At 47.3% G+C, this 25,062-nt stretch overlaps 1 protein-coding gene across 1 annotated transcript in view; it reads right to left on the minus strand.

Annotated features, from left to right (window-relative positions):
• The window catches only part of Alox5 (arachidonate 5-lipoxygenase), a 45,093-nt gene that overhangs the window by 19,666 nt on the left and 365 nt on the right, over positions 1-25,062 (minus strand). The window contains exons 2-3 of the mRNA XM_003466050.5: positions 14,195-14,393; positions 6,359-6,440 (exon numbers count right to left, since the gene is read on the minus strand). Coding sequence (XP_003466098.1) covers positions 6,359-6,440; positions 14,195-14,393 — 281 coding nt within the window. The remainder of the gene's footprint in view (positions 1-6,358; positions 6,441-14,194; positions 14,394-25,062) is intronic.

Below are 25,062 nucleotides of genomic sequence, written 5' to 3' on the forward strand. Positions count from 1 at the left end.
AGGGCATCTGGGAAGCTTCCTGGGGGCGCAGCCCCTTGCATTTCTTTCTCACTATGGTTCGCTTGGCACTCTGCTTAGCTAGACATTAAAAAACTTGCTACTCAGCTTGTATAATGCCCAGGCTAGCACACTGGCAGGAGTGCAATGTATACAAATGTGCAAAGCACTTCTGTTTCCGTAGGAAGTAGCACAGGCATCTCTAATATATGTGTAAGCAGGGCCAGTGCTTCAGGGAGCTTGGGCAGTTACTGCAGGAATGCCTGGCCATGTGGCAGCTCAACGGCACAAATGAATTTCTTTCTTCCTCCCTTATTCCTTCTTTCCTTCCGTTTACTGACATGAGGTCTCAAGGCTGGCCTTGAACTCATTATGCAGCCCAGGTTGGCCTCAAAGTCCCAGTGATCCTCCTACTTCAGCCTCCAGAGTGGCTGGATTACACGTGTGTGTCACCATGCCTGGCTCACTGATGGTTTAAAGAGCTTAGTGGAGCAGGAGTTGCTCAGTATTAACAAAGGACCAGCAAAGGCATCCACATCTTAGTGAAGTTTGCTTGGCACAAGGGTAGCTCCTTAGCCTGGCATGGACAGAACTGTCCTTGCCACTGCCCCCTCGCTCCTCCGGTGCAGCCCTCACAGGCAACAATACCATGGTGCTGGTATGAGGCAAGGGGACAGCAGGACCTCTTCACAGGGACAGAACAGTTGGCTGAATGCCCATGACCCTTCCTTGGTGGCCTGAGAGACTGACAGGCTGGCCCATGGAAACCACAGGCCTTTGTACCCACAGACATAAGGGTCCTCAGGGTGGGAAAATCATGCACTTCACTGTAGAAAGACTTCCCACCACCACAAGACACAATTTATAGATTAAGATCCCAATGGAGAAGGGACAGAGAACAGTCACTCTGAGACCTACTTGGTTTCCTGGAAGACAAAATCTAATTGTTTTGTATTTAAGTTTTGAGCACCTCTCAGGAGCTGCAGACAGGAGGGGCTGCCACCTAATACACACACAAAACCAGCAAGCCACAGAGCCGTTAGTCAGACAGAGAGGGCAGCCAGACACAGGAGAGGGAGGATGTGGGCAGCAAGAGCTCCTGAAGGGGAAGGAGGAAGACAGCTGGAAGCCAAGCGAACAAAGAAACCCAAAAGAAAACTTCTAGAGTGGAACAACACCTGCGTGTGCTGAGTTAAGTCCTGGACTGGGAGAAAAACGATCAAACTGTTATTGGGGCTCTCACTGATCACACTGAAGACGAGAAGACAGAGCTGTATGCTACGGAGTTTGTTTTTAGATCACCTTCTTGCATCAGGTAGTCACTGAGAACGGGTACAGGTGTGATGCTGCCCAAGCATGTTAACGAACAAGTTTAGTTGAACAAAGATTAAATTAGCATGAACCATGAAATGCCAAAATCTGATAGTAAAGTATGTTTGTTATGAAGCACAGCAAATACAATATTTAGCATAGAAATAAAAATTGAAGAGGAACATTTGTTATTAGTACTATTACTTCTTTAGAGAATTCTAGACATAAAATAAGAGAACTTGTGGTACAGATAATGGAAAATAAGAGACAAACATACTATCTCACAATATGACCAAGTAATTAGGCAGCCACAAAAGTCACTAAAAGCAAACATGATTAGAGCTGACTGAATTGCTGAGCGAGGCATAAAGTGATATGAAGAAGCAGTTTCTTTTATGCCTGCAATATTTTTATGAACAGAATAGCAGGTGCAATACCCTTCATCATAAAGTAGCTAGAAGACCTGCAGGAAGAAAGCTAGACTTCCTGCTGAAAGACACCGAATGAAGCCCAGGCAGGTAGAAGGACATCGGATAATGCTCTTGGGTGGAGAAACTGAAAGTCACCAAGATGACACCGGGTGATGCTGTGGTACATGACTCACAGCACTTTGGATCATAAAGTAGAAAATGAACTGAGTTATAAAAACAGATTTTCACATGTGTTAGAAAGCTATGGCAGCCTGAAGCATGGCTAGCATAGAAAAGCAAGTACCACCAAGCTGAGAGGCAGACCTAGATGTGTGACATAATTCAAAGCTGACACCCACTGAGTGCTCTCCGAGTGTCACACGGGGTGGACTGACGCTGTCTCCAGTGAGACCTGCAGGTGTTCCATGACAACAGGTCTGCCCTGGTTCCTCTGCCCATGTGGTTTCATTCCTGCTTCTCTGCCATACTGTGACATAACCAGAGTCACTCACCAAGATGGTGGCACCAAAGTGCCTGGGCTCTTCAGCTGCCAGAACCACAAGCTGAATCAAGCTCCTGACTTTATCATCCCCCTGGCTCCTGGTGTTTTATTACAGCGACACAGACCAGATGAACTCAGGGAGGCACTGTTATTGTACCATTGAAGAAAAGGTACAGACAGAGGACAAGACCTTCACAAGACACACAGTGAGGTAGAACCGAGCCCTGCATATGATGCCACTGTATGTCAGCTCTCATGGGGTCACCGCAAAGCCAGTCAAGGGTATTTTTTAGTTTCTGCATGACTCCCCTTTTGCTTTATTGGATTAAAAAGATCACCAAGCTGACACAGCATAGCACACACCGCTGCCAAAGGGGCACTGGGCAACTCTGCAGGCAGGCAGGTCTCACATAGGGCTCCCACAGCCCAGAACACACTGACTGCTTAGCATAATTCCCCCCACGCCTTATCTTAGAAGGAGTCACAAATGTGACAGAAAAGTTAAAAATCAACAGTCTGATACCCCGTTAAGACAGGATGTGCTCACCCAGCCACTACCCCTTTAGATTATTAGACTCAGCCTTGATTGACTATATCAGCTGCAACTCAGAGACAGTTTGACCTGACTCAGTCTGACCACATCCCTCTGGACTTCCTGTACTGCCTGACCTGTAAACATACTCTATTTTCAAGGATCGTTCAACTGAGATAAACTAGTCAAGGAGAGGCTTAGTTTTAAGCACTACTTCAGTCCTGGCTCCCTCCCTATTTTCCCTCACTTTATGATAAATAACCCTCTGACTAACCTGCCTGCAACAAACCTGCCTGACAACACACAGCTTGATTCATGCAACCAGGTATGTGGTAATGTGCTGTCAGCTTTTGTACTTTCTGCTTACAAAATGTATATACAATTCTGTTTCACTCTCATCCAGGGCTGGTGATTTGGAATTGGCCCCGCCAGCCCACCAGCATAATAAACAGTTGCCTTCCAGTTCCTCAGTGTGATGGGTCCCCCATTGAGTTTAATATCAGATTTCTGAAACACAAACACAAATGTCTCCCAGGGACAATGTGGGGAAAGAGGTCTTCAGGCAGAGAAAGACTAGAACAAGGGCCTCATTAGATTTGTGGCTAATCCTGACTGGAAAGAGTTAAACTTTACTGATGGGATCAATTAACAAGACAAGAGAGAGGCAAGGCAGAGCACAGGGGAAGCCAGTTACAGGAAACCCAGTAGCCTCTCTTTGCCTCTAATAAAGTACAAAGGATACAAAACGGGGAGGAGGTGACTAACTTAAAGAAAAACTATACAAAAATACATTCACACTCACGCACTTAGGCCTATATATGTATTCCCACACACTAGGGCCATTGTATTGCCACACTAGATACAGATGTGTTCCCCGACTTAATCACTAATTCCAAGGAACCTTGCTTGTAAGGCCCCTCTTAACTAACCTATAAATCCCAGAAATAAGGCCCAGACAAGGACAAACAGGTGGGCAAATTTCAAACAAAGCCCACCTAGGAATGTACACACAGGTGGTGATGCCTGGGTTAGGGTCCTATGGCCTGGGATCTATCTAAGATGGCATGGGGCCCAACCAGGTTGTGACAAGTTCCCAGTATCACCCTGGGAAACAGGGTCTTCATCACCTGATAAAGGGAAGGTGGGACAGAGGTCCTTGGATATCTGGACCCCTAACCCTCATCTCACCCAGGGCAGCTTTCTGTCTTCTTTTCTTCCTTCTTAAAAACACAGTGTATCCCTGAATCCAGCCTTAAGCAACCAGTAACCCACTGATCTGTCTCTAGGGTTTGTGTGCTCTGAACATTTCATGTAGACAGAAACACACATTGCGTGTTCTTTTGCACATGACTCATTTAACACAGTGTGTGTGAGATTCATTCATGACCTGTAGCATGCATTCATGGCTCACTCATTTTCAATGCTAAACAACACTTCATTGTATAGATAGGCCATGTTTCCAGTATCCATTCACTAATTAGTAGAATTTAGGTTGTTTCCACTTTTTGATGATCCTGAATAGTACTGAAATACATACCTGCTTACAAGCTTTTGATGTAGACATACAGTTTCATGATTCTTTGTTGAATTTTTTTTGCAGTGCTGGACTTCATGTATGGCAGGCAAGTCTACCAAGGAGGGACACTCCTGGGGTTAATTTCATTACTTTTGGGTAAACGCATAGGAGCAGAACTGTCAGGCTATATAGTAACTCTGTTTAACATTTTGAGGAGCCACTGACCTGTCAGGTGGTGGCACTGTTTCACATCCTGCTAACCAGAGTAATACTAGGGCTCCTGTCAGCCCACTCCTTGACAGCCCTGAGATTATTGATTCCAACCGGCCTTGTGGTTCTGATTTGCACATTCCCAATGGCTGCAGTTTTACTGGCTATTCATACACGTTCTCTGGAAAAATATCTATTTAAATGTTTTCATATTATTTAACTAAGTTACTCATATTTTTAAGAAATTGAATTGTCAGAGGATGGTGTCTATTTTAGAGTCAAGTCCCTTCCGGTTTGCAGACCTTTTTCCATTCTGTGGATGGTCTTTTCACCTTTTCCATGGTGTCCCTGGCAGCACAGAAGCATGAATTTTGAGTCTGACCTGGGTGTTCTCCTCTTGCTATCTGTATCTTGGTATCCTTTTTAAGCAGCTTTGCTGACTGAAGACTGTAAGAAGTCACTCCTATGTCTTCTAAGAGTTTTACAGGGTCAGCACTTATGTTTAGGTCTACAATCCATTTTGAGTTAATTTTTAAATTTTCTTAGAGATTTACTTAGATATAAATCACACACCATGAAATCAACCCAATTGAAAATGCACAATCCAAGGGTTTAAGTATACGCACAGATGAGCACAGCCATCACCATGGTCAGTTTTAGGACATTCTCACTACCCACGATGAAGCCTCATACCCTTTAGCTGTCACTGCCACCCCGCCCCCAGGCAAGGGTTTTGGTTTGGAGTAGTGTCCTGAGAAGTCCAATGGCAAAGGTTTGCTCCCCAGCCAGTGGAATACTGGGAGCGGTGGGACTCTAGGACTGTGGTGGCGAAACCATGGCACGCACGCTGCAGTGGGCATGCAAAGCCCTCTCTACTGGCACATGGGCTACATCACCCCAGCACCTGAGCCTCAGATATCCTGGCTTAATTACAGTGTTGGCACTTTATGATAAGTGAATGGGTTTTGGGTTTCAGTTTGGGCACTTGGACTCTAAAAGTTTTCCACTACTGCTGTAGGAAGTGAGGCCTCATGGGTGGACATCCGGTCATTGGCAAAGTGCTCTTGGAGAGGACAGTGAGAGCCCAGCCATTTTCTGTCTCTCTTTGCTTCCCAGCTGCCAGCAGTGAGTGTCTTGCTCCGCTCTGCCCACCTTGCTGTGCCACCTTACCACAGCCCAAAACAGCAGGTCCCCCAGAACATGCATGGTAGCTGCTGACATCAGCCAAAACAAACCTTTCCTCTTTTAAAGTTGATTCTCTCAGGTACTTTGTCACAGTGATCACTGATCTGCTTTATGACTTTAGAAAGATTTCCCTGTTATGGGCAGTCCGTGTAAAAGGAATCATAGAGATGGTCTTGCATGACTGGGTTCTTCCAATTAGCACATGTTCAAAGTTTACCCACCTTGTCAGTACTTGGTTACTTTTAAGGCACACAGACACACTATATTTTGCTTATCCGTTTGTCAGTTAATGGACATTTGGGCTGAGTACACCTTTTGGCTCTCAAAGGTAATACTGATATAATTCGATTTTAATCTCTGTAAGGTTGTTATTAATTTCTCCTTTCATTTCTAATTTTAATAATCTGATTCTCCTTTCTTGTTGGTCAGTTCACTACTGATTTGCCAGCTTTGCTGGAGCTCACACATCACTTTTATGACTGATCACAGAAGACAGCGTAATCCCTGGCCCACAGTGGGACTGCACCCAGGTAACGCACCCTGGGGAGCCCCAACTCTCCTATGTCTGGGATTGATGGCAAAAGTCTTCTAGAGTAGCCGCACTTTGCCACCTCAGCTTGGAAGGGCAGCTAAGGTGATGCCTAGGGCTGCGGGGTCATGGGATGTCCGTGAAGGCCGTGTGGTTGGACACTCACCGGTACTGTTTCTGCCTTGTCTCCAGCTCCTTGCGCCGGTGCTGCTTGAGAATGTGGATCTGGTCATCTCGAGCCAGCTTGGCTGTGAAAGAAGCACACATAAGAGGGGCCTAAGAAAGAGCAGTAGTGATGTCCTGTGCCCAGATTTCCCTCTGTTGCCTGCCCACACAGGTGTTTCCCATGCCTGCCTGTTTATACATCTTAAGGCACTTTCATTGTTATGGCTGATACATTGTGTGAATTTGAGAAGTTTAGAGGTTTAATTAAGCGACTCAGCAGGGAGCCAGGATCCTTACTTTGTAAATATGCTCATCCTGTGCAAGAGGGCAGGGAGATTTTGTAAGTGCTACACCTGCTTGGAGCCAGCTGATTATGGACTGAAACCACCACAAACTGTAAGCTAAATAAACTTTTCCTTATTCCTTTTGAGTGTTGGATATTTTGTCCCAGCAAAGAGAGAAAAGTAACCAAGACATTCATTTACTAAGATGAGGAAACAAGCAGGAGGAAGGGTGAACAACTTTGCCCTTAGACTCTGTCCAAGATCACACACCTACTTAGTGAGTTTGCAACACAAAACCCAAATGCCATGTCCTCAGCTGTCCTCTTAACAAAAGATAAACCTACCTCCTCTTGGCTCAGCACAACCATGGTGCACCGACCCCACCCTCTTGCCTTGTGCTCAGAGCATCAGATCCCAGTGCAGGAGCTGGGTTAGGTTCTCACTAGCTTCCCAGGGCTGGGCGGATGGTGCCGGAATCTGTGGTAGGAGCACTGGGTGTCCTTTGCTAGGACTCTCCCCTTCCCCTGGGCCCTGCCTCTGCAGGAATCCTGGGTGTAGGGCAGAGCTGCCTGCTCCACACAGCATTTCAAGGTCTGTCCTGTTCTAAACCATTGCAGACAGCTCTGCCTCTCTTATGTTGGGCAGAAACAGCAGTTGATGTGGGGTCTGAGTGGGGCCTGAGAGAACGGCAGGATTCATGGCTCCTGTGTTTTTAAGAGCACTTGGTGGTGGAGAGGTGTGCAACTCAAGACGTGCCCCTGGAAGTGGACACTGTCTGGGTGAGCCCAGGAAGGAAGCTCTCCTCTGAAACAGAGTGGGATCCCCAGACTGTGGTTGGAGGGGTCACACCTGGGCTTGGATACAGCCTGGTCACTTAAAGCCAGGTAATCTAGAGCAAGCTGCCTCGACTTCCCCACCTGTGTGTGAGGTAGAGGTGATAATGGCAGGGCTGAGGTCCTTCCTGGTCCCTCAGCAGAGCATGCAGTGAGTGCCCTGCACAGCCCTGCCCTTGGGCCAGACCCAGTATGTGGGAAGAGTGGTTATGACATTTATGCTGTCCCACCATGGGCCTGAACTCCACAAGTGTTCTGTCCCTCAGCCTGTCCTGCTGTCAGCTCTCACTGCAAAAGTCCGGGCAGGTAGCTGAGGGCATGCTGCTTTCCAGGGCCTGTGTAGGCAAAGAAGGTGATCAGAGCCAACTCAGCTGAGAGAGTGAGGGACCTGGATTTCCTGCAAAGCAGAGAATCATGTAGGACAAAGGATAGGACAGAAAAACAATAGGACAGGCAGGATCTCCAGCTCTGTGACAAAGGTTTGGGTTTTTAAAACCCAATTCAATTCCACCAAATACACAAAAAATTAAAAAACAAAACAACAGAAAAAACACCTTGCAATCTGGGAGACATTGAGGGCTCAGGTGTTAAGCTGGGCCCTCTGGAGAATCTCAGGAAGGACAGTGGCAAATCCACAACACTGAAAATGGTGACAGATAGGTGAAAAATGGCAGAGAATGTCCTAAGGGTTCAGAGCTGTGTGATTCCCAGTACCACCGGGCTGGCCCTCAGGCTGGGTGTGGATGGAGCAGCCTCCAAAGTTTTATGATCCAGGTTCTTCAGTCGATGGACTCTGCTGTGCACGCCACCAGTCTGTCTGAAGATGGCTTTCTAAGGGGACACTTCCCACCTTCATCCTAGAATTCTGAAACTCCACAAGCTCTGAATTTTAGCTGAGGGTCAAAGTAACACTGAGGAACCAAAGAAGTTCCAAGAAAGGAGAGACAGGCTGAAGAGCAAGGAGCTTTAATGCTTTACTGGGAAAAGGCCAAGAGTGCCTTTAGTGCAAACCAAGAGGGCTCAAAAGCCCTAACCCCAGCAGAATTCTCGCCAGCAATATCGCCTCAGATCCTGACAAAGAGCCAACCCCAAATGTGAGCACCGTCCATGATAGGAAAGTGGTTATACATTTTGGTTAAAAAAATGAGAAGCCACCTGGTGACCAAAGGGTAATCTTCATGAAAAAGGCACCTTAACCCTGCAACTTCTGGATGATGATGACTTTGACTCAGCTGTCCCAAAGTCTAAAAATTTTGCTCGAGTACTCTTCTTTAAGAGGCTGCTGGTGTGACACAGATGAGACTGCAGTCAGATTCTCTCACGGGAGCCCTCACAGGGCCCCTCACTGGTTTCAAAGCCTTCATCCCTCAAGAACAGCTATGGCATTCCATAGTTTAATTTGCAGTGACTGCACCAGCACTTCGGCCAGGGACACCAGGCCTTATCCTATTCTCCCAGGGGCCGTGATGGCACCACTACTACATTACAGGGGCCAAGGGCCAGCTAGAGATCATGGGGTGTTATTCCTGCTCTGTAATGAGCTCCCCAACTATGGCCAGGAAATGGGCAATGATAGGAGACACAGCCCGGGTCCTCAAGCTTTTCATTTCTTCAGAAATTTGGCAGCAGACATGAAGGAGAAAACCTATCAAGAGGAACTTGAAGTGTCCTATTGGGCACAAAGGTCTCATGGGACACTTGGATCTGGCTTTCTGGCAAGAAGGGTTTTGTAGGTTCGCAAGGTCACTGGGATATGCTATGGGCCAAGTGGTCTTTCTGAGGGTCCTTTGCCAAATTAAGAAAAATGTATAGCAACTCATTCCCTATGGAACTGCAGGACTGCCTCATGGATTTCTGAGGTCCTCATATGCTAAGGACTGGTCCGTGGAAGGAGTGAGGGGAAGAGCTGGTTGGGAGCCTTTGGTGTCACCCTCATTTTGCACATTGCTACAATGAGTATCGGGGGAAAAAATGTCCCTAAGGCAGTGGCCTTTGGAGGAAAGAGCTTGGATCACTCTTAGAGTGCACCACCTCTGCTGGAGCAGTTCAAGATAGTTGAAGGCAACCACAGGTGGCTTTGTCTCTGAAGAAGCCACCTGGGATCCGATGACAGAGGCCAGGGAAAGTTTACCCAGCACCATGAACAAGTCTGTGCCCTCTGATTACAAGGTCCACAGCGATGGCTTGCTGGCAGTTACTGGGTCATTAGCCCTGGGAAGGCACTGCCCTGCCCTGTCCTTGGGCTTCACAGCAGTCCTAACTTAACCCCTCTGGCTGGTGGGCCCGAGAAGCTCTCACAAAGAGCCCATTAAAAAGAGTTCTAAGTATTTTGAAGAAATAATATAATAGCTAGTGCTGATTTGATACCATCTTGTTTTGAAGTCCTACCATGCTTTTGTTCTTCTCTCTCCATCAGTTTTATCATGTTGTATCTTATTGAATTTTATTATATGTGATAGTATAAACAAAATTTTTTATGGACAAGGAGATAATATAGTAACCATTGTTCATTTTCTGTTAGTTGGTTTTGAATGTCCTGTAATACTTTCATTCTCTTGAATGGTTTTATACTATCTTGTTATGTTTGATACTATAGTATACTCAAATATTTCAAGGAAAGAGACACTATGGTAGCTACTGTTATGTGAGGTTGTCTTGGGGGTGAAACACTATGTTGTTTAAATTGTTCTGATCTGTTTTGTTATGTCTTCTTTTATCTTAATCTTTTTAAAATAAAAAAAAAAAGAGTTCTAGGCTGGAGATATAACCAAGCAGCACAGTGCCTGCCTGGCAAGTGCGAGGTCCTGAATTGAGTTTCTGATAGAAAGAAAAAAAGAAAGAAAGAGGGAAGGAGGAGGAGAAGGGAGGGGGATGGGAGGGGGAGAGGAGGAGAAGGGGAGGGGTGGGGGAGGGGAGGGAGGATTCTCATTGGAACTGACACTCCATATTTTTTTCCTTGTCAAGTTCCTTGCAGGCTTAGACCTGCACACAGGACAAGAGATCCCCACAATCCAAGGAGCCACTTTCCATATTTTAGCCTCCCTGAGTAAGAGTGGCAGTCACCTTGATGACCTTTAAGCAGAAAGGACACAGTCAGGGATCTTTCAAAAAAGAGAGACCAACAGCCTAAGGAAACACAGACTGGATTCCAACTCCGCCTATGTCTCAGGTCAAGAATATGTTTTGAGAGCCCGTTGAAACCGCAAACTGGATCAAAACATCTTTCTCTACACCTCTTAATAGGACTCCTGCTGCTGGCTAGTAGGGTCAGGTACTCCGGATAGGAGGAGGCTGAAGGTGTAATTAAAGTTCTACCTTGTAGCCACAATGCTAGATGGTAAATAAGAAAGAGTTTCCTGCACCCTATTGTTGGCTAGTTAGTGGATAAGGTCACGTTCCTGTTTTTTTTTTTTAAAGTAATGTTCAAGTTTTAAAGTGAGGTAGGTGATTTGCTCTGTTTATCCTCAAAATGTATGTTACAGGACTTTTACAACCCACTTTGCTGTTAAATTCATAAATTCAACGATTATTCCACTTGAGATTTTTTATTTCTAAAGACAAAACTAGAGTTTAGTTGGAAAGGAAATTAACTTAGGCAAATGAAACCCGGTTACTAGTCCTAACCTGCCAAGCAGGGGTGGGGTGGGGTGGGGTGGGTGGAGTGGGGCTCTGAGTCAAATGTGGTTGAGTCTGAACCTGAGGAGATGAGCCTTGCATCTGAGCTACTGAAGTCTGTGCAAATTGACTAGTATCTAATGACACCTGCTCATTGAAACTGCTCTAATTCTTACAGTTCAATGCCTACCACATAGAAATACTGTTCTTCCAGAAGGCTTCGAAAGCATCAACAGGACAGAAACAGAGAGGAGCTCCAATGGCCCAGCTGGCACACAGCAGGCCTTCTGAGAATGGAACTCATGGTGCAGGAAAATATCTGAGCTGTGAAATTTATCTTAGGGAGATAGAGCACATACCTAAATCCAGAAGTCTCAGTACTAGGGGAGGCCTAAAAATGGAAAATCTCTTTTTCCCATGAAACTGAATCTGTGCACAATACTGCGGACTTCCCTAGTTTCCTGTACTCCTTTAGCTGGATCTTGAGAAATTTGCTCCTCCCCATTTAGTTCTCCACTCAGAAGCCACTTCCACAGAGAAGCCCTCCAAGCCTCTAGTCTGAGAGATAAAAGCCCTGTGGCTCCATTCAGTTTTTTTTTAAATTTTACTTAAAGAAAGACTAAACAAAACAGAAAACGGGTAGAAGTAATACATACTTTCAAAGAAAAAAATAAATAGTTAAGAAATCACTAGTTGATGATTACATATTGTCCTCTTATAAATAGTTGTTCAAGATACAAAAGTGAAACATACAAAGTGGGGATTCAAACAACGAGACTGCAAGCAGTTCTGTTCAACTGTCTAACAAAAACTTAGTAATATAGTTATCAATCCTATACTCTTTTTTTTAATTTTATTTAAGAGGAAAAAGAGAAAAACACAAAACAAAACAAAGTGGTGTAAGGTTACACATAATACAGAACTACAAAAAAAAAACATAACAGTAAGAAATCACCTATTAATAGATTACATATTATCATCTTGGAAATAGTTGCTCACATCACAGTATCAAAGAATACAAAGTAGACATTCAAACATAAACATACATGCAGTTATCCATATCTTCATTTATGTAGAGAGTAAACAAACCAAAGCAGGCTAAAATCACTCTGAACAAAGAATAACAGTATTGCTGGATTTCACATCATGACACTATGGGATCAGCACTAGGTACTGTAGTGTCTCTTTTTCTTTAAAGTATTTGTTCATTTCCAAAATCATGGCAGACTACTTGACACAGACCATCAAATCAAGTAGAGCTTGGAGTGAAATATTCCAAGCCCTGAAAGAAAATAACCTCCAGTCCAGATTCATGTACCCTGAAAAACTGTCTCTAGAAATTAATGGAGAAACAGGATGCTCCCAAGACAAAGAGGAACTGGGGGAATTCTCAACCACCAATCCAACTCTACAGAGAATACTGCAGGACATTCTAGAGAGAGAGAAAAGTTCCATTCAGTTTTGATCACAGCACTTAGCCTGCTCCTGAGGCACTGTTGTTAATCTATTTGTAAATTCATTTGTTATCTGCACGCAGAAGGTCGCAAATCCACCAGCTTGTCAGATCCTGGATGTTAGAATAGTGCCCAGCACAGCAGGTAAAAAACAAATATTTCTTGGATTCTTATAAATGAATAAATGACCTCTTCACCTCACGACCATGTGACCATGTGCTTGCAAAGCAGGTGCTTATGCCACTGAGCTAAATCCCCAACCCCACCTGGACGGTTAACAGCAACACCAGGAGAGAGCCGGTTAGGAGAAGAACAGAGAAATAATTCCACACTCCTCTCTAATCCGAAGCCAAAGATTAGAGGTGTATGACTGATCTATGGTTTTGTTAGGTGTCATACTGAAAGGAAAGCCAAGACTTTCTAGGAAACTGACAGTAATTGATGGTAAGTGAAACTGGCAGTAAATAAAATTGAGTGTGTCAGTGGTTTTTTTACTTAAGTGATAGATAGTTCACTGAAACGCCAAGACTTATCAATGAGCATTTATCTGTTTGTGTGGTAACCCTGTGCTGGGGGTGTCAGAGAGCCGAGATGGCAGCTGGTGACCTAGAAATTCAATTTCCATTAGTGGCTCCTAAGCCATTAAGCTCCTTGCATTTAGTTATCTTTTCCTCACACATCCATTTTTAGCTTCACTTAAATTTTAGACAGGTAGGGTTGGGAGGTAGCTCACTGGCAGAGTGTGCAGGAAGCCTTGGGTTCCATCCTAAGCACTTAAAAAGTTAAAGGCAGCTGTTTATACCTTTAAAGTTCAAAAGTTTGTCTTCAGAGACAGAAGGATTTTGATTTGTAATTTGTCTTTATTCATATTTAACTTCAAAATTTATACCTGCTTAGTGGAGAACTTTTGACACTCTTAAAAGGAATAAAAGGGGAAAAATAGCTCACAATCCAGCCACTCTGAGGTAACCGCTTTAACATTTACAGAAGCTCTGTGGCAGTTTTCTCTAATAGTTCCATAATCACTGGACAATTCCAGCAAAGCATTTCTGAGTCAATTTGGTTAATTAATATTTACTACCCTATTCACTTCATAATTAGCAGAAGCTGCTGTATATTTGGCTTCTGAATTTTTGATTTAAATACATTATTTTTTGCATTTTTGTTTTCCTGGACAAACCAGCTGAATTTGTTAGTTCTGTAGTTTGTTAATTCTGTGGTTTGATTTTAAATAATCAACTTTCAGACCCCTTGTGCTTATTCAAATCTATTCTGTGTATTGATTGGACCGAACTTTTAAAGTTATTTTTTTCTGCTTTACTGTGCTTTTATGCTAATGTCTTATGCAAAACAGTTTTGCTTTTAATTTGGGGGTGGGAGAAAGGCATTCATTACTATACATTTGTCAGGTTGTAACACTGCCAAATACATAGAATTTTTTATTAAAAAAGTTTACTCCCAGGAGAGTGCTACGGGGGCACTGGAGGACACAGCTGGTCCTACAGCCAGTCATCCAGGCAGGGATAAACCGGCTCAAGAAGGATGGTACTTCCTGCAGATTCACTGAGGCACAGAGCAGGTGCTCATCCAGGGGGAGCCTCAGGCCCAGGACATCCCAGGAGACAGCTTCCGGCATGGGTCCCAAGCTCACCTCGACCGTCCCGCAGCACAATCTCAGTGTCACCCGAGATCCAGCGGTAGCAGGGGAACTCCATATAGTCCCCATGGGGCGTCTTCAGTGTGATGTACTTCAGGTACCAGTCATCGTGCAGCCAGTACTTGCGCTTCTCAATTTTGACCAGGTAGATCTCGCCCAGCTCCTCATCCACAGTGATGTCGTAGGAATCGACCTGGGCAACAGAATGGGCTGTCAGCCACTGGGGCCTCTGTGCCTGACCCAGAAAAGTGAAGAATATGCCACCCAGACAGGGGGCTCTGCAGATTCAGCATCCTGAGTCAGGGGCACTAACACAATGACAGTGCGAGAAGGTCCTGGCCCCCAGGAAAGGCAGCCTAGCCACATGGAGGGCAGCAGCAGCAGCCTCTCCCAGGGGCAGGCACAGAAGCGACCTGGTTAGCCTGGTTCTCTCTTCTGGGGCCCTCCTCTGTGCATCACCAGCCTAACCCACGCCCTTCCTGACCACATCTCAGTACACATGACAATGACTCTCCCTGCTTTTCAGGTCTTTCTTTGTTTTTGAGGGCCCCCAAGCCATGTACTCCTTGTACTGAATAAATCTGTATGCTTTCTGCTAATTGTCTTCAGTCAACTCAGTTCTCAGGGCCAGCCAAAATTTTACGGGCAATGGTAAAGTTTTACCTCCTCCATGGTTCATTTAGTCAAGATTTTTTTAAAAAATGACTGATCCAGAGTCACTGCACGTAAATGAAGTATGGGGGTGATATTTCCACGTGTGCAACATACAATGATCAAACCAGGTAATTACACTTCCATTCCCTCAAACATTTATTTTTCTTATAAACATTCGAAATACTCTGTTAGATACTGTGAAAACACAGTAATTTACTAAGAAAAGTCACCGAGCAGAACATCAGAACTCATCGCTTCCCTCTGCACTTTGGTTCTCATTCAGCCACCCCAGTCCCCCACCATGCTCCCTTCCTAGCCTGCTGTGACCCGGATTCCTCACACTTCTAGGGAACCCACTGTTTAGCCTCACACATAAGCGAGAACACATGGTACTTGTCTGTCTGTGCTTGGTTTACTTCACCCCAGGCTTATTCATGTTGCCACAAAAGACAGGATTCCATATATTTTTTTTTAACAGCTGACTGGTATCTCACTGTGTGCCTATATATGTGCCACGCTTTTAAAATTTATTCCTCGGTTCACAGACATCTCTGCGGATCACAGACCTTCAGCCAAGATTCTTTTTTTTTTTTTTTTTTAATTTTTATTTAAGGAGAAAAGAAAAGAAAGAAAAAAAAAACAGTGAAGGGGTACAAGTTATACAGATTTACAGAATAAAAAAATGCACAGTAGGAAATCACTAGTTAATGGATTCCATATTGCCATCTTAGAAATAATTGTTCAAGTCACATAATTAAAGCTTGTAGAGTGGACATTCCAACAATGATACTGCAAACAGTTCTGTTCAATGATCCAATAAAACTCTGTGATATCATTTTCTATCTTATACATTTAAATATACATGCAGTTATATAGTTTAGAGCACTTTCTTTTCCTCTCTTTTGTACAGTGACTATTACACATTTTGGGTTTCATTGCTCCCACGGTTCTTGTTGCTTTTTTGGAAGAGAGTAAAACCAAATGTGACATAACAGAACAGAATCGGTCAAGTCAAAAGGGTGGACATAATAGATAATATAAAAACATAATACAAGGTGATCAACAATGGTTACCATAATGCCTCCCGCTATTTCTAATAGAATTGCAGCCAAGATTCTTAACAAGTCTTGCTCGCAATGAACTCAGTTCATTTGGCTTTGACGTTCACCGGGTACCTGCCACAGCAATACTGTGCTGCAGGGGGCGACAGAGAGCCCCAGGCCTGTGTAGATAGATGGTCACTGGTGATCTGGGACTGTCTGGCCTCCCGAGGCTCTGGCTGGGGAGGCCAGGGTCTTCTTCAGCTCTCCAGATCTTAACAGGGCCAAGGGGAGAGGAGAAGTGGAGGCTCAGAGACAGGCAGCTGGCCTGCCCCCAAGCTACTGGCGGGTTTCTCCCACGTGCAGGTCAAAATGGTGCTGGAACAGCGCCTCCCTTCTGCACTGGTTTCCCTCAAACCCGGAAGTTGAACCTCCCACTTATTGCGCATGCGCCAGCGCTCCCCCAGGCGGCTGTCAATCCATCATTCTGCCCACCCCTTTAACCCTGCCGCTGTCAATTCCAAAAAAAGCCCGTGTTTTTCCTTTGTGCCTTTCAGAGGGTACTTGCATTTCTTTGGCAACTCTCCCATGCCCGCAATAAGGGCCTCTTTTCTTTCTTTGTTCTCTCTTTTTGTCTCTCCTGCATTGGAGGACCAAACCCTGACTTGAGTGGGGACGATTGGGTGACTTCTGGGGATTCCCCCTGGATCGAGTCCCTTTCCCCTGAATTAGTTTGGTATAACTGATGTCATCTTGAGCCCTGTATTCAGAAAAATGGAAAATTACTCAGGGTATAAGTCCCACCCATGAGAAAATTAGAATGATCTGTACCCACAGGAGAAAAATTAACCTGCTCAACAAAAGAAGCAACATACAAGTGTCAACTGAAAATTAACGAAAGATTCGAGCTAAATTGTTTCCAACGGGATGTCTTTTGTGATTGTCTCTTTTAAAAACTCTGCAACTTTCCAGTTTGGGACCACTTATTTGGACCCTGAAAGGGGAGGGGGGTCTGTATATGAGTGGTCCTGGGCTCAGTTAATTAAATTTCAAATTTATCAATTTGGATTCCTATATTGTTGTTCAGGAACCCACCTCAACCCCATGGGCCTTTCCTCCTCTCTTCCTCTTCTCTCCACCTCTGCTGTTGCTGTTACTGGCCTCCATCCACCCCCAGCTGCTTCAGTCATCGCAGGTACATGCAGGTGAGCCAACTCAGGCTTCGGAGTTCCTGTCTTGTAAACTGCAGTGCCCTGTCCTAATGGACCTCGCCTTCCGAGGTTACCCTCCCATCCCGTCTGTGACGACTGCTGGGCCAGGGTGTGGGGCTCTCGTTCTCTCTCGCGCATGTGTTCCCCACTGGAGTGACAACTCCTTTAGAGAGTGCGAGTCAGCATTTTCCTGTTGGCTCACTTACTGGCAAACCACGGGGCCAGCCTGCATTAACCACCGAGAGTCACCAGAGGGCACTACACTTTCCGCTACTGTAAAAGCAATTGGTCTGAGATCCATATGCCCAGGCCTCTTTTGTTTTCATGGCGCATCCCTCCCTCCTTCAGGTGTGTGGGACAGCCCAAGCTCTTCTGCCCTGGTCCATACCACCAACCCCACTCCATGTCCTGCAGAGGCTTCCTGCTCTTCTGCTCCCCACCCCATCTCCCCTTCTCCTTCCTGCTCCTCCTCCACTCCACTGTTGCATTTTCCCACCTGCCCATCATACCTGATCTCCCTCCTCCCTGCCTCTGCTCTCCTGCGCCCCCTCCTGCTTGCCACCATCTTCTGGTCTCGCATCACTGCCACTATCTCCACCCCAACCTCGTTCACAAAGTCACTCACCCCAACCTCTCCTTCCTGTCTGCACGATGACAGGCACTAAAGACTTGGTCCATGTTCACATCCTTTCTTCCTCTCCACCCTTTCCCATATCTCACAGCCGTAGTGCCCTTCACTGCCAACCCATGTAATTATGTCAAAGAACTTCAATTAGTGATTAATTCCTATGACTTCCTAATAGCTGTCTTTGCTTCAATAACTGTCTTTAATTTCACAGGTATAAAAGGTTTTATTCTGTTGATTCTTATTTCAAGAAATTTCTGTTGCTGAACCTACAAAAGGTTTTCACTAACCTATTTATATTTACAAATGTAAAAACTATAAAAGTTGTTATAATTCAATTTGGCCAAATATATTTGATTGCACTCTGATTATGTAAGGTGTTTGCTGTTAAGCTATTTGTGTTCTATGTCCAATCTATATAGATTGTCTATATATGTTTTTGTGTTTGTCATATCCAGGAACAGCTGCTTTTTAAATTTGACCTCAATAATTTTTCCCTTTCTATTTTTGGATCATTTGTTCAAAATTTAATATGGATTATATATTTAAAAGCATGCTTCCACCTGAGTTACCAGCTGGTTAAAATGATGCTATAATAGATTGCGTAAATTTATACACATACTGCCATTTATTTCTCATGACTTAAGAGTTTCTCATGGTTCAAAAATAATGTTAAATGTTGTTTCTTTATAAACCAGTCAGATATAGTCAAGGGCCAAACTGACAGGCTCTGAGAGTTGGCAGCAAACACACACAAAAAGACTCAAGGGGTATAAAACAACCTCATGATCCTCCTGGTGGCCCTCCTTAGATTCATGGGCACCTATAGTAATACCTACCATAGGTCTTCTGATCACAACTATTTCTCTCCTGTTTTTTAAACTCCTCTGGAGCTTTATCCACTCCAGGATACAGGCTTTCACCACTAGAAAACTTGTAGTCATGATGAAACCCCTGGGACTAGCCTTTACGTGGAAGCTGCTCATCATTTCAAGTTACATCATGGCCCCTACCGCGACACTCCTGTTCGGGAGGAAGTAGCTAGAGGGAGACACATCATCCCTTAATAACCAAAAGATGGAAATGACAGGTTTTTTTCCCATGTGCAAGTTAACAAGGCATTGGACAGTGCCTCCCTTTAGGACGGACCTCCATGCTCTTCTCGCAAACCTGAAAATTGAATCTCCCACATTTTGTATATACCAATGCTCCCCCAATCAGCTGTCACTACATCAGTCTTCCCACCCCTTTAACTCTGCTTCTGCCAATTCCAAATGAGGTCCGTGTTTTTCCTTTGTGCCCTTCAGAGGGTGCTTGAGTCTGCTTGGCAGCCCTCCTGTGTGCTTTTCTTTTCTTCTTTTCTTTTTTCTTTCTTTCCATTTTCTCTCCTTTTGTCTTTCTCATGTCAGAGGGCCAAATAGTTACAACCATACATGTCTGACAAGGACAGACAGACCCATCTCCTGGAAGGTTGAGGCCACTTTGCCATTGGAAGGTGGCACCCTGGGCTATGGGTGATGCTTCCACCTAAGTCTGAGTTTCTGGGCTCCCTGGGCCTGGCGGACTCATGGACCCTACCCCCAAGGTACTGGTGAACTTGACATCAGTGCCCCAGCTTCTGCATGGCTGGTGTACAGCAGCCTGGGGCTGATAGGAGACAGGTGGGGCTCAGGCACTGCTCTGGCCTCAGTGACCAGCAGGTTCAGGGCCTGGCCTTTCCCAGGCCAGGTTTCCCTGGCTTTTTTTCCTGGATGCAGAACTCAGAACTCTTGGGGGGGAGTGGGCAGGGGTGTTTATTCTCATGTAATTCACTCTCCCCAACCCTCTCTCTCCCTCTCAGCTGCTAGGAGAACTGTAGGTGGCTTCCCAAAGGAACTGGGAAGCTGGGGATTCTTCATCTGGGCTCTGAACACAAAAAATAGCTGGCATGTGGTGGCCATGGCCCAGGCCAGACACCATGGTCGAAAGCAGAAGCTTCCTCCCCTAGCCTGTGGTATGGGCTTGGGGCCTCAGTTAGGTACAGTCCCTGAGGACAGAGGAGCCAGGCTGGTTCTGGGATGTCAGGTGCTGGTCTTTCCTTGAGTATGGAAATCTCTGTCACTGCAGGGATGGTTCAGATTTCATTGTAATCTCTGAGAAGGGCCTTTGTCTGCTAAAAGAACAGGAGCCACCAGAGAGGTAACATAGATAGCACATTGAGCTGGGCCCTGTAGGTACAGTCCAAAGAGGAACCCACAGGCCCAGAGCACTGGGCCATGAGTCAGGGGCCAGGAGAGGAAGGGCTGTCCTGTGTCCTGGGGCTACTTCTGGGGTTGGGGCGAAGTGGAATGGGGGTTAGGCCAGAACCCACAGGATAGCCAGGTGCTTGGGGCTGGTCCAAAGAGCAGAGTGGGGACAGGAGGGTCCCAGGCAACAATGGATCAGCGGAGACCTCAGCCCAAGGAGGAATGGAGGGAAGGGTGGCCAGGGGCACAAGTTAGTCCTGGGGTCTGGGCTCCGAGTTCCCATCCCATCTCCAAAGTGATGACTGGGCCTGGGCCAGGTGCTTCACCCTTTGGGGCTGTTTCTTCCTCTTTCAAAGGAAAAAACACCTGGCTGGCAGGACTAGTGGGAAATTGAAGTGGCTGGATGTCTGGGTGGCCCCGGCTATGTGGTCCTCACTCCTCACAGCACGGGGTCTCCCTGGGCACAGAGGGAGGCTGCTGCCTCCATGTGCAGTCATCCCCGTGCACAGAGCAGCCAGGGGCCCGAGTGGAGGGAACGCTGGCCCTGTGCCCTCACTCAGAGCCTGCTGGGAGTTCCTGTGTGGGCACAGCAGGGGCTGCCCTCCAGGGGGCTGGGCTGGGGGAAGTCAGCATGTGGTCAGGATTCAAGAGCCAGAGCGCCACTGCAGGGGAAGTGGCTTTCCTGGGGACCCTGGGAGGGGGGTCTGCACTGAGGGAAGGCCAGGGCTGAGCACTTTTCAAACCAACAGGTGCAGGAGGGCCTGAGGGGGCCTCTCTTGAGGAAAGGCAAAGGGGGCAGCTGTATGGCTGGGGAGGAGGGCTGTGGCTGATGAGGAAAGACTGAGTTGCTTCTATAACAGAGGGGATATCAGGGTTCCCCCTCAGCCCTCCGCAGTATGGCCAAAAGAAAATAGGGACCCCAGGCCTCCTGCAGCACCCCCTAAGTGAAGTTGCTGGATCTTCAGAGCCCCTGTCTGCCACAGATGTCACCTAGGTGTGGTATCAGGCTGTGGGCTGGTGTGTCTGATCCAGCTCCGGCCTGCAGGGGGACAGCTAGGACCCAATTTAGGAAACCTTAGGAAGACTCAGGTCAGACAGCAGCCGCAGGAAGATGTGGGGGCCACCGGGGTGTGGGCCTCTGCCTCCTCTCTGGGGTGATGCCACACATGTGTGCTTTGTCATTGACAATTCTGCATGAAGGATGTGACACAGAGGGCACAGTCCACATTGGGACTCAACCCATTTTGCAGACAGAAATTGAGGCCCAGAGAGGAGGGGTAGCTGTGGGTCCCAAGAGCAATCAATCACACCCCTGTGACTAGAACTGGTACCTGCGTTAGGTCCTGCATGGTCCTTACAGCTACGTCTTCAGAGAGGCACTGGGCTGGGGTCAGAAGACCTGGCTTGGGGCCCAGTTAGACCCTGGACGAAGTGTGAGAGAGGACACTATGAGGCCGCTTGCGACTCAAGGAGGTTGAGACCATTTTTGGGGATTGGTCAAGTTCAGGGTGAGGGAGTCAGGGACAGAGGCCAGAAAGGAGGTGTTGAGGGGACATTGCAGTTGCAGGGCACCTCTGGAGCAGGAAGGCTCTGCACAGATGTCCTGGGGCCGGGGGTGGTGCTGTGGTGAGTGAGATGCCAGAGACACTTGAGATGTCCACATCACCACCTTGGATCAGAAAGGGCAGTGTCACCACACTTGCTGCTTTCAACTCTGCTGGACTGTGGAGCTGGAACTCTCAGATTCAGTCACAAGTGGCAGCTGAGGGACAGCAATATGGTGAGGTGAGGTTGCCACTGTGAGAACACCTTAGCAAGCACTGAGGGAGCCTAGATAGTGTGGCCACCTGCCGCCCTGGGGCCTCACGGATCTAAGCATTCCGATCAGGCACAACAGCAACACAGGCAGGCCTCTGCTGCACTGTCACCCTAAAGGGCCACTGTCACAGTGCCACCTGTGGTTGTGTGGTGTGTGACTACATGTCAGCAAAGCATTGGTCCACTCTTTTCTACCTGACCTTTCTAGGGCATGCTAAGGAAGGGCATTTGTTCATACCTGGGTCGTCTCTGCCCGGGGTTGGGTAGGGAAGGAGGTGTCCATGCAGCAAGGGCCTGGACCACCTATCCAGGAGGGCAAATGTGAGATAGGGTGACTGAGGGGCAGACAGAAGAGCCGGGGCATGGCGGGGAGCCCCGGGGCAGGGGGAGAGGGCAGTGGCTGGGGAGAATTATTGGTGGGAGGGACCATGTGGAACAGAGCTGGAGGCAGACAGAGCAGAGAGGGGGCAAGCAGGGAGGCTGGAGGACAAAGCGGGGAGATATGCACTCAGGAAAGGGGACCAGGTGTGGGGACCAGGTGGGACAGGGACACAGAGCAAGCCTGAGGATCATGAGGAAAAAGTGTTTGCTCTCCACACACATTTTTCATCTGGAGAAGATGTTCTAGAATTTACTCTTCATGAATATAAGAAGAGTATTCGCTGGATATATGGAAGAAGCATTATCATCATAAAACTAACTCAGATTTCTTGAATATGTCCAAGAACTATATATTACATATCTATCCCTTTCCCCCTAACAGAGAGAGGAGAATCCCATAGAACAGAGGTCATTTTTCATCCCATCTGACTTGGACCATTTTACACAGACAGAATTAAGCAACAATGCAACCTGTCAAATGTGCCTGGAGTCAGGCAGCTTCTGGGAAGAGGCGATCGTGAGTGGGACCAGGGTCCTCCTAAATGAGGGAACCATTGCCTACAAGAAGAACCACTGCAAAGGATTTCTTCCCGTCCCTGACCTGAGTCACCATGTAGGGCCACATGAGAATGACCAAGGATTTGTGCCTCAGTTTATTATGAAGAAGGAGGAGGAGGATGAGGAGGGTGAGGATGAGGAGGAGGAAGAGGAGGAGGAAAGGGAGGAGGAGGAGGAGGAGAAAAAGAAGAAGAAGAAGAAGAAGAAGAAGAAGAAGAAGAAGAAGAAGAAGAAGAAGAAGAAGAAGAAAAAGGAGGAGGAGGAGGAGGAGGAGAAGAAGAAGAAGAAGAAAAAGGAGAAAACCAGTTGTGTCCATTGTTGGACCACACTGTGCAGTGGGGGAGGGGGGCACTGATCACCTGCAGCCTAGAAAGATGAACTTAGCCTGTGGAAATCACCTTCGTGGTGTTTTTGCTGCTGTGCTTCGTGGAAGTGACTGCAACATTCCCCCAGGCAGGAAGCAAAGCCTTATCTCTTTGCTAGGCTTCCTCCTGACCGCTCTTACCTCGGCCCAAGAGGACCTCTTGTCCACAAGCACACTGTCCAGAGAAGAGGAAGTAGCTCAACTGTGCAAGAGCAGTGTGGGGTGACTTGCATCAACAGGAACTTTCTCAAAAGCTCATTTTTCTAAGGCCTTTCACCCCTGACTGCCCTCCACCTTTATGGCATGGGAGCCCCTCCTGATTCAGCCCAAGGGAAATGTGACATGCAAATCTCTCCGGGAATTTGCTTCTCGGATCTTGATGAGGGGTTTAATGTCAACATCATTTAAATGACTCCTCAGGGTGGGGGGACAGAGAGAGGAGAATCCCATAGAACAGAGGTCACTTTTCATCCAGTGACCCATGATAGCCACCCCTGTCCCTCCTTGCCTCCTGGAGGACTCCTGGGGTCTGCTGGCTGCACACTGATGGCCTGTACCTCTAGAGCTTTATGGTGTGTGCAAGAGAATAGGGCCCGAAGGGCTCCTCTTAGAAAGGGGAAGTCCCCTGTCCTCTTTCTCCTCTCCCCAGGTACTGTGAAAGCCATGAAAAAGTGGACATAATGAAGGTATCCATTTGGTGACATCTGACGGTATCATCCTCCCAAACAGTCACATGTTCTCTAGCGCATTGTGGTCTTCTGTGCCAGCTCTCTGGTTGGGAATTCAAGCGACGCAGTGTCATGGCTATGCTTCCCCAAGGAGACGCAAGCCAGGTGAGCAGCCCTCTGAACCTGGCTATGGTCTAGGTCAGGGTAGGCAGGGCTTCAGGCTTCCAGGTGAGATCAAATCCCCTGGGAGGCTGGAATCTACAGCAGTAGACTATTACGTCCTTACCACAGGCTCTGCAGACCTAAGACACACTTCATAGATTTTATCCAAGAAATAATCAGCTAAAACACAAAACTGCCAGTTGCATTGGTCACAAATAGTGAATTCTAAGCAATTTCATAGGGGTTGACTAATAATAAACTGCATAGTAAAAGACAGCTGGTAAAGTATGTCTCCTTGGAGTCCGATTCAGAAGCTGGGTAGGAGGAAGGAAACATATTCTCCGAGCACCGAGCACCTATGTTCCCCCAGCATCCACCTGCTCCGTTCCTGAACACTTCCCGTGCACCAGGCGCAGGGAGAGATGCTGAGCACAGCGCTGGCTCACGCTCTGGAGAAAGCCCGCGGGCTGGGACCTGTGCTCTCGGGGTCAGGAACAGTTACTGAAGCAGCCCCAGCCCCCACCTCCCTAGCCCGGACGTGCAAGAACCTGGGCTACCCTGGCTCTCCATGCCTGGCTCGGGTCTCTCCTGGGGGGCAGTGAGGGAGGCCCTCGCCCTCCTCTGCTTCTCCGAGTGCCTTCTGCTGAGAGTGGCTAAGGGCTGCAGCTTCCATCCCACCCCCAGGCCCGCTCAGCCTCGGTTTGCTATTCCCTCCCTTTGGAGTCCTGGGGCTTGTCCTACGCACAAAAGACCTCAGCCACTCCAGCCCCAGAGGGGAGGGAACAACGCTCCCTCTTGCCTTTGGTACCAGACAAGACTGAAGACAATCACTGATCCTGCAATGGGAAACCTGAGGCCCGGGAAGGGGCTGAGGGCAACAGTGCACAAGCCGGAGTGCGGTGCAGCGGGGCGCGACCCTGTGTAGCACTGCCCTCGCGCTCTCAGTGTCACGGGCCCGGGACTTTGCGCCTCCTCCCCCCAGCTGGTCCCGCACGGGGTCCTCGCAACGGAGGAGCCACCGGCTGCATAGACGGCGGTGGTGCACGCTGGCGCTCCGCCCCTCCCCAGTCACCAGATCCAGTTCCTGCCACCTGTCCTCTGTCCCGCCGTCCTGCAGTCCACCCACTCTTCCTTTCTGCCCCGCATCCGCTACTCT

Source organism: Cavia porcellus, unplaced genomic scaffold (assembly GCF_034190915.1).
Source record: "Cavia porcellus strain 051 isolate PalLab524CR breed Dunkin Hartley unplaced genomic scaffold, mCavPor4.1 scaffold_23, whole genome shotgun sequence".
Lineage (NCBI taxonomy): Eukaryota > Metazoa > Chordata > Mammalia > Rodentia > Caviidae > Cavia > Cavia porcellus.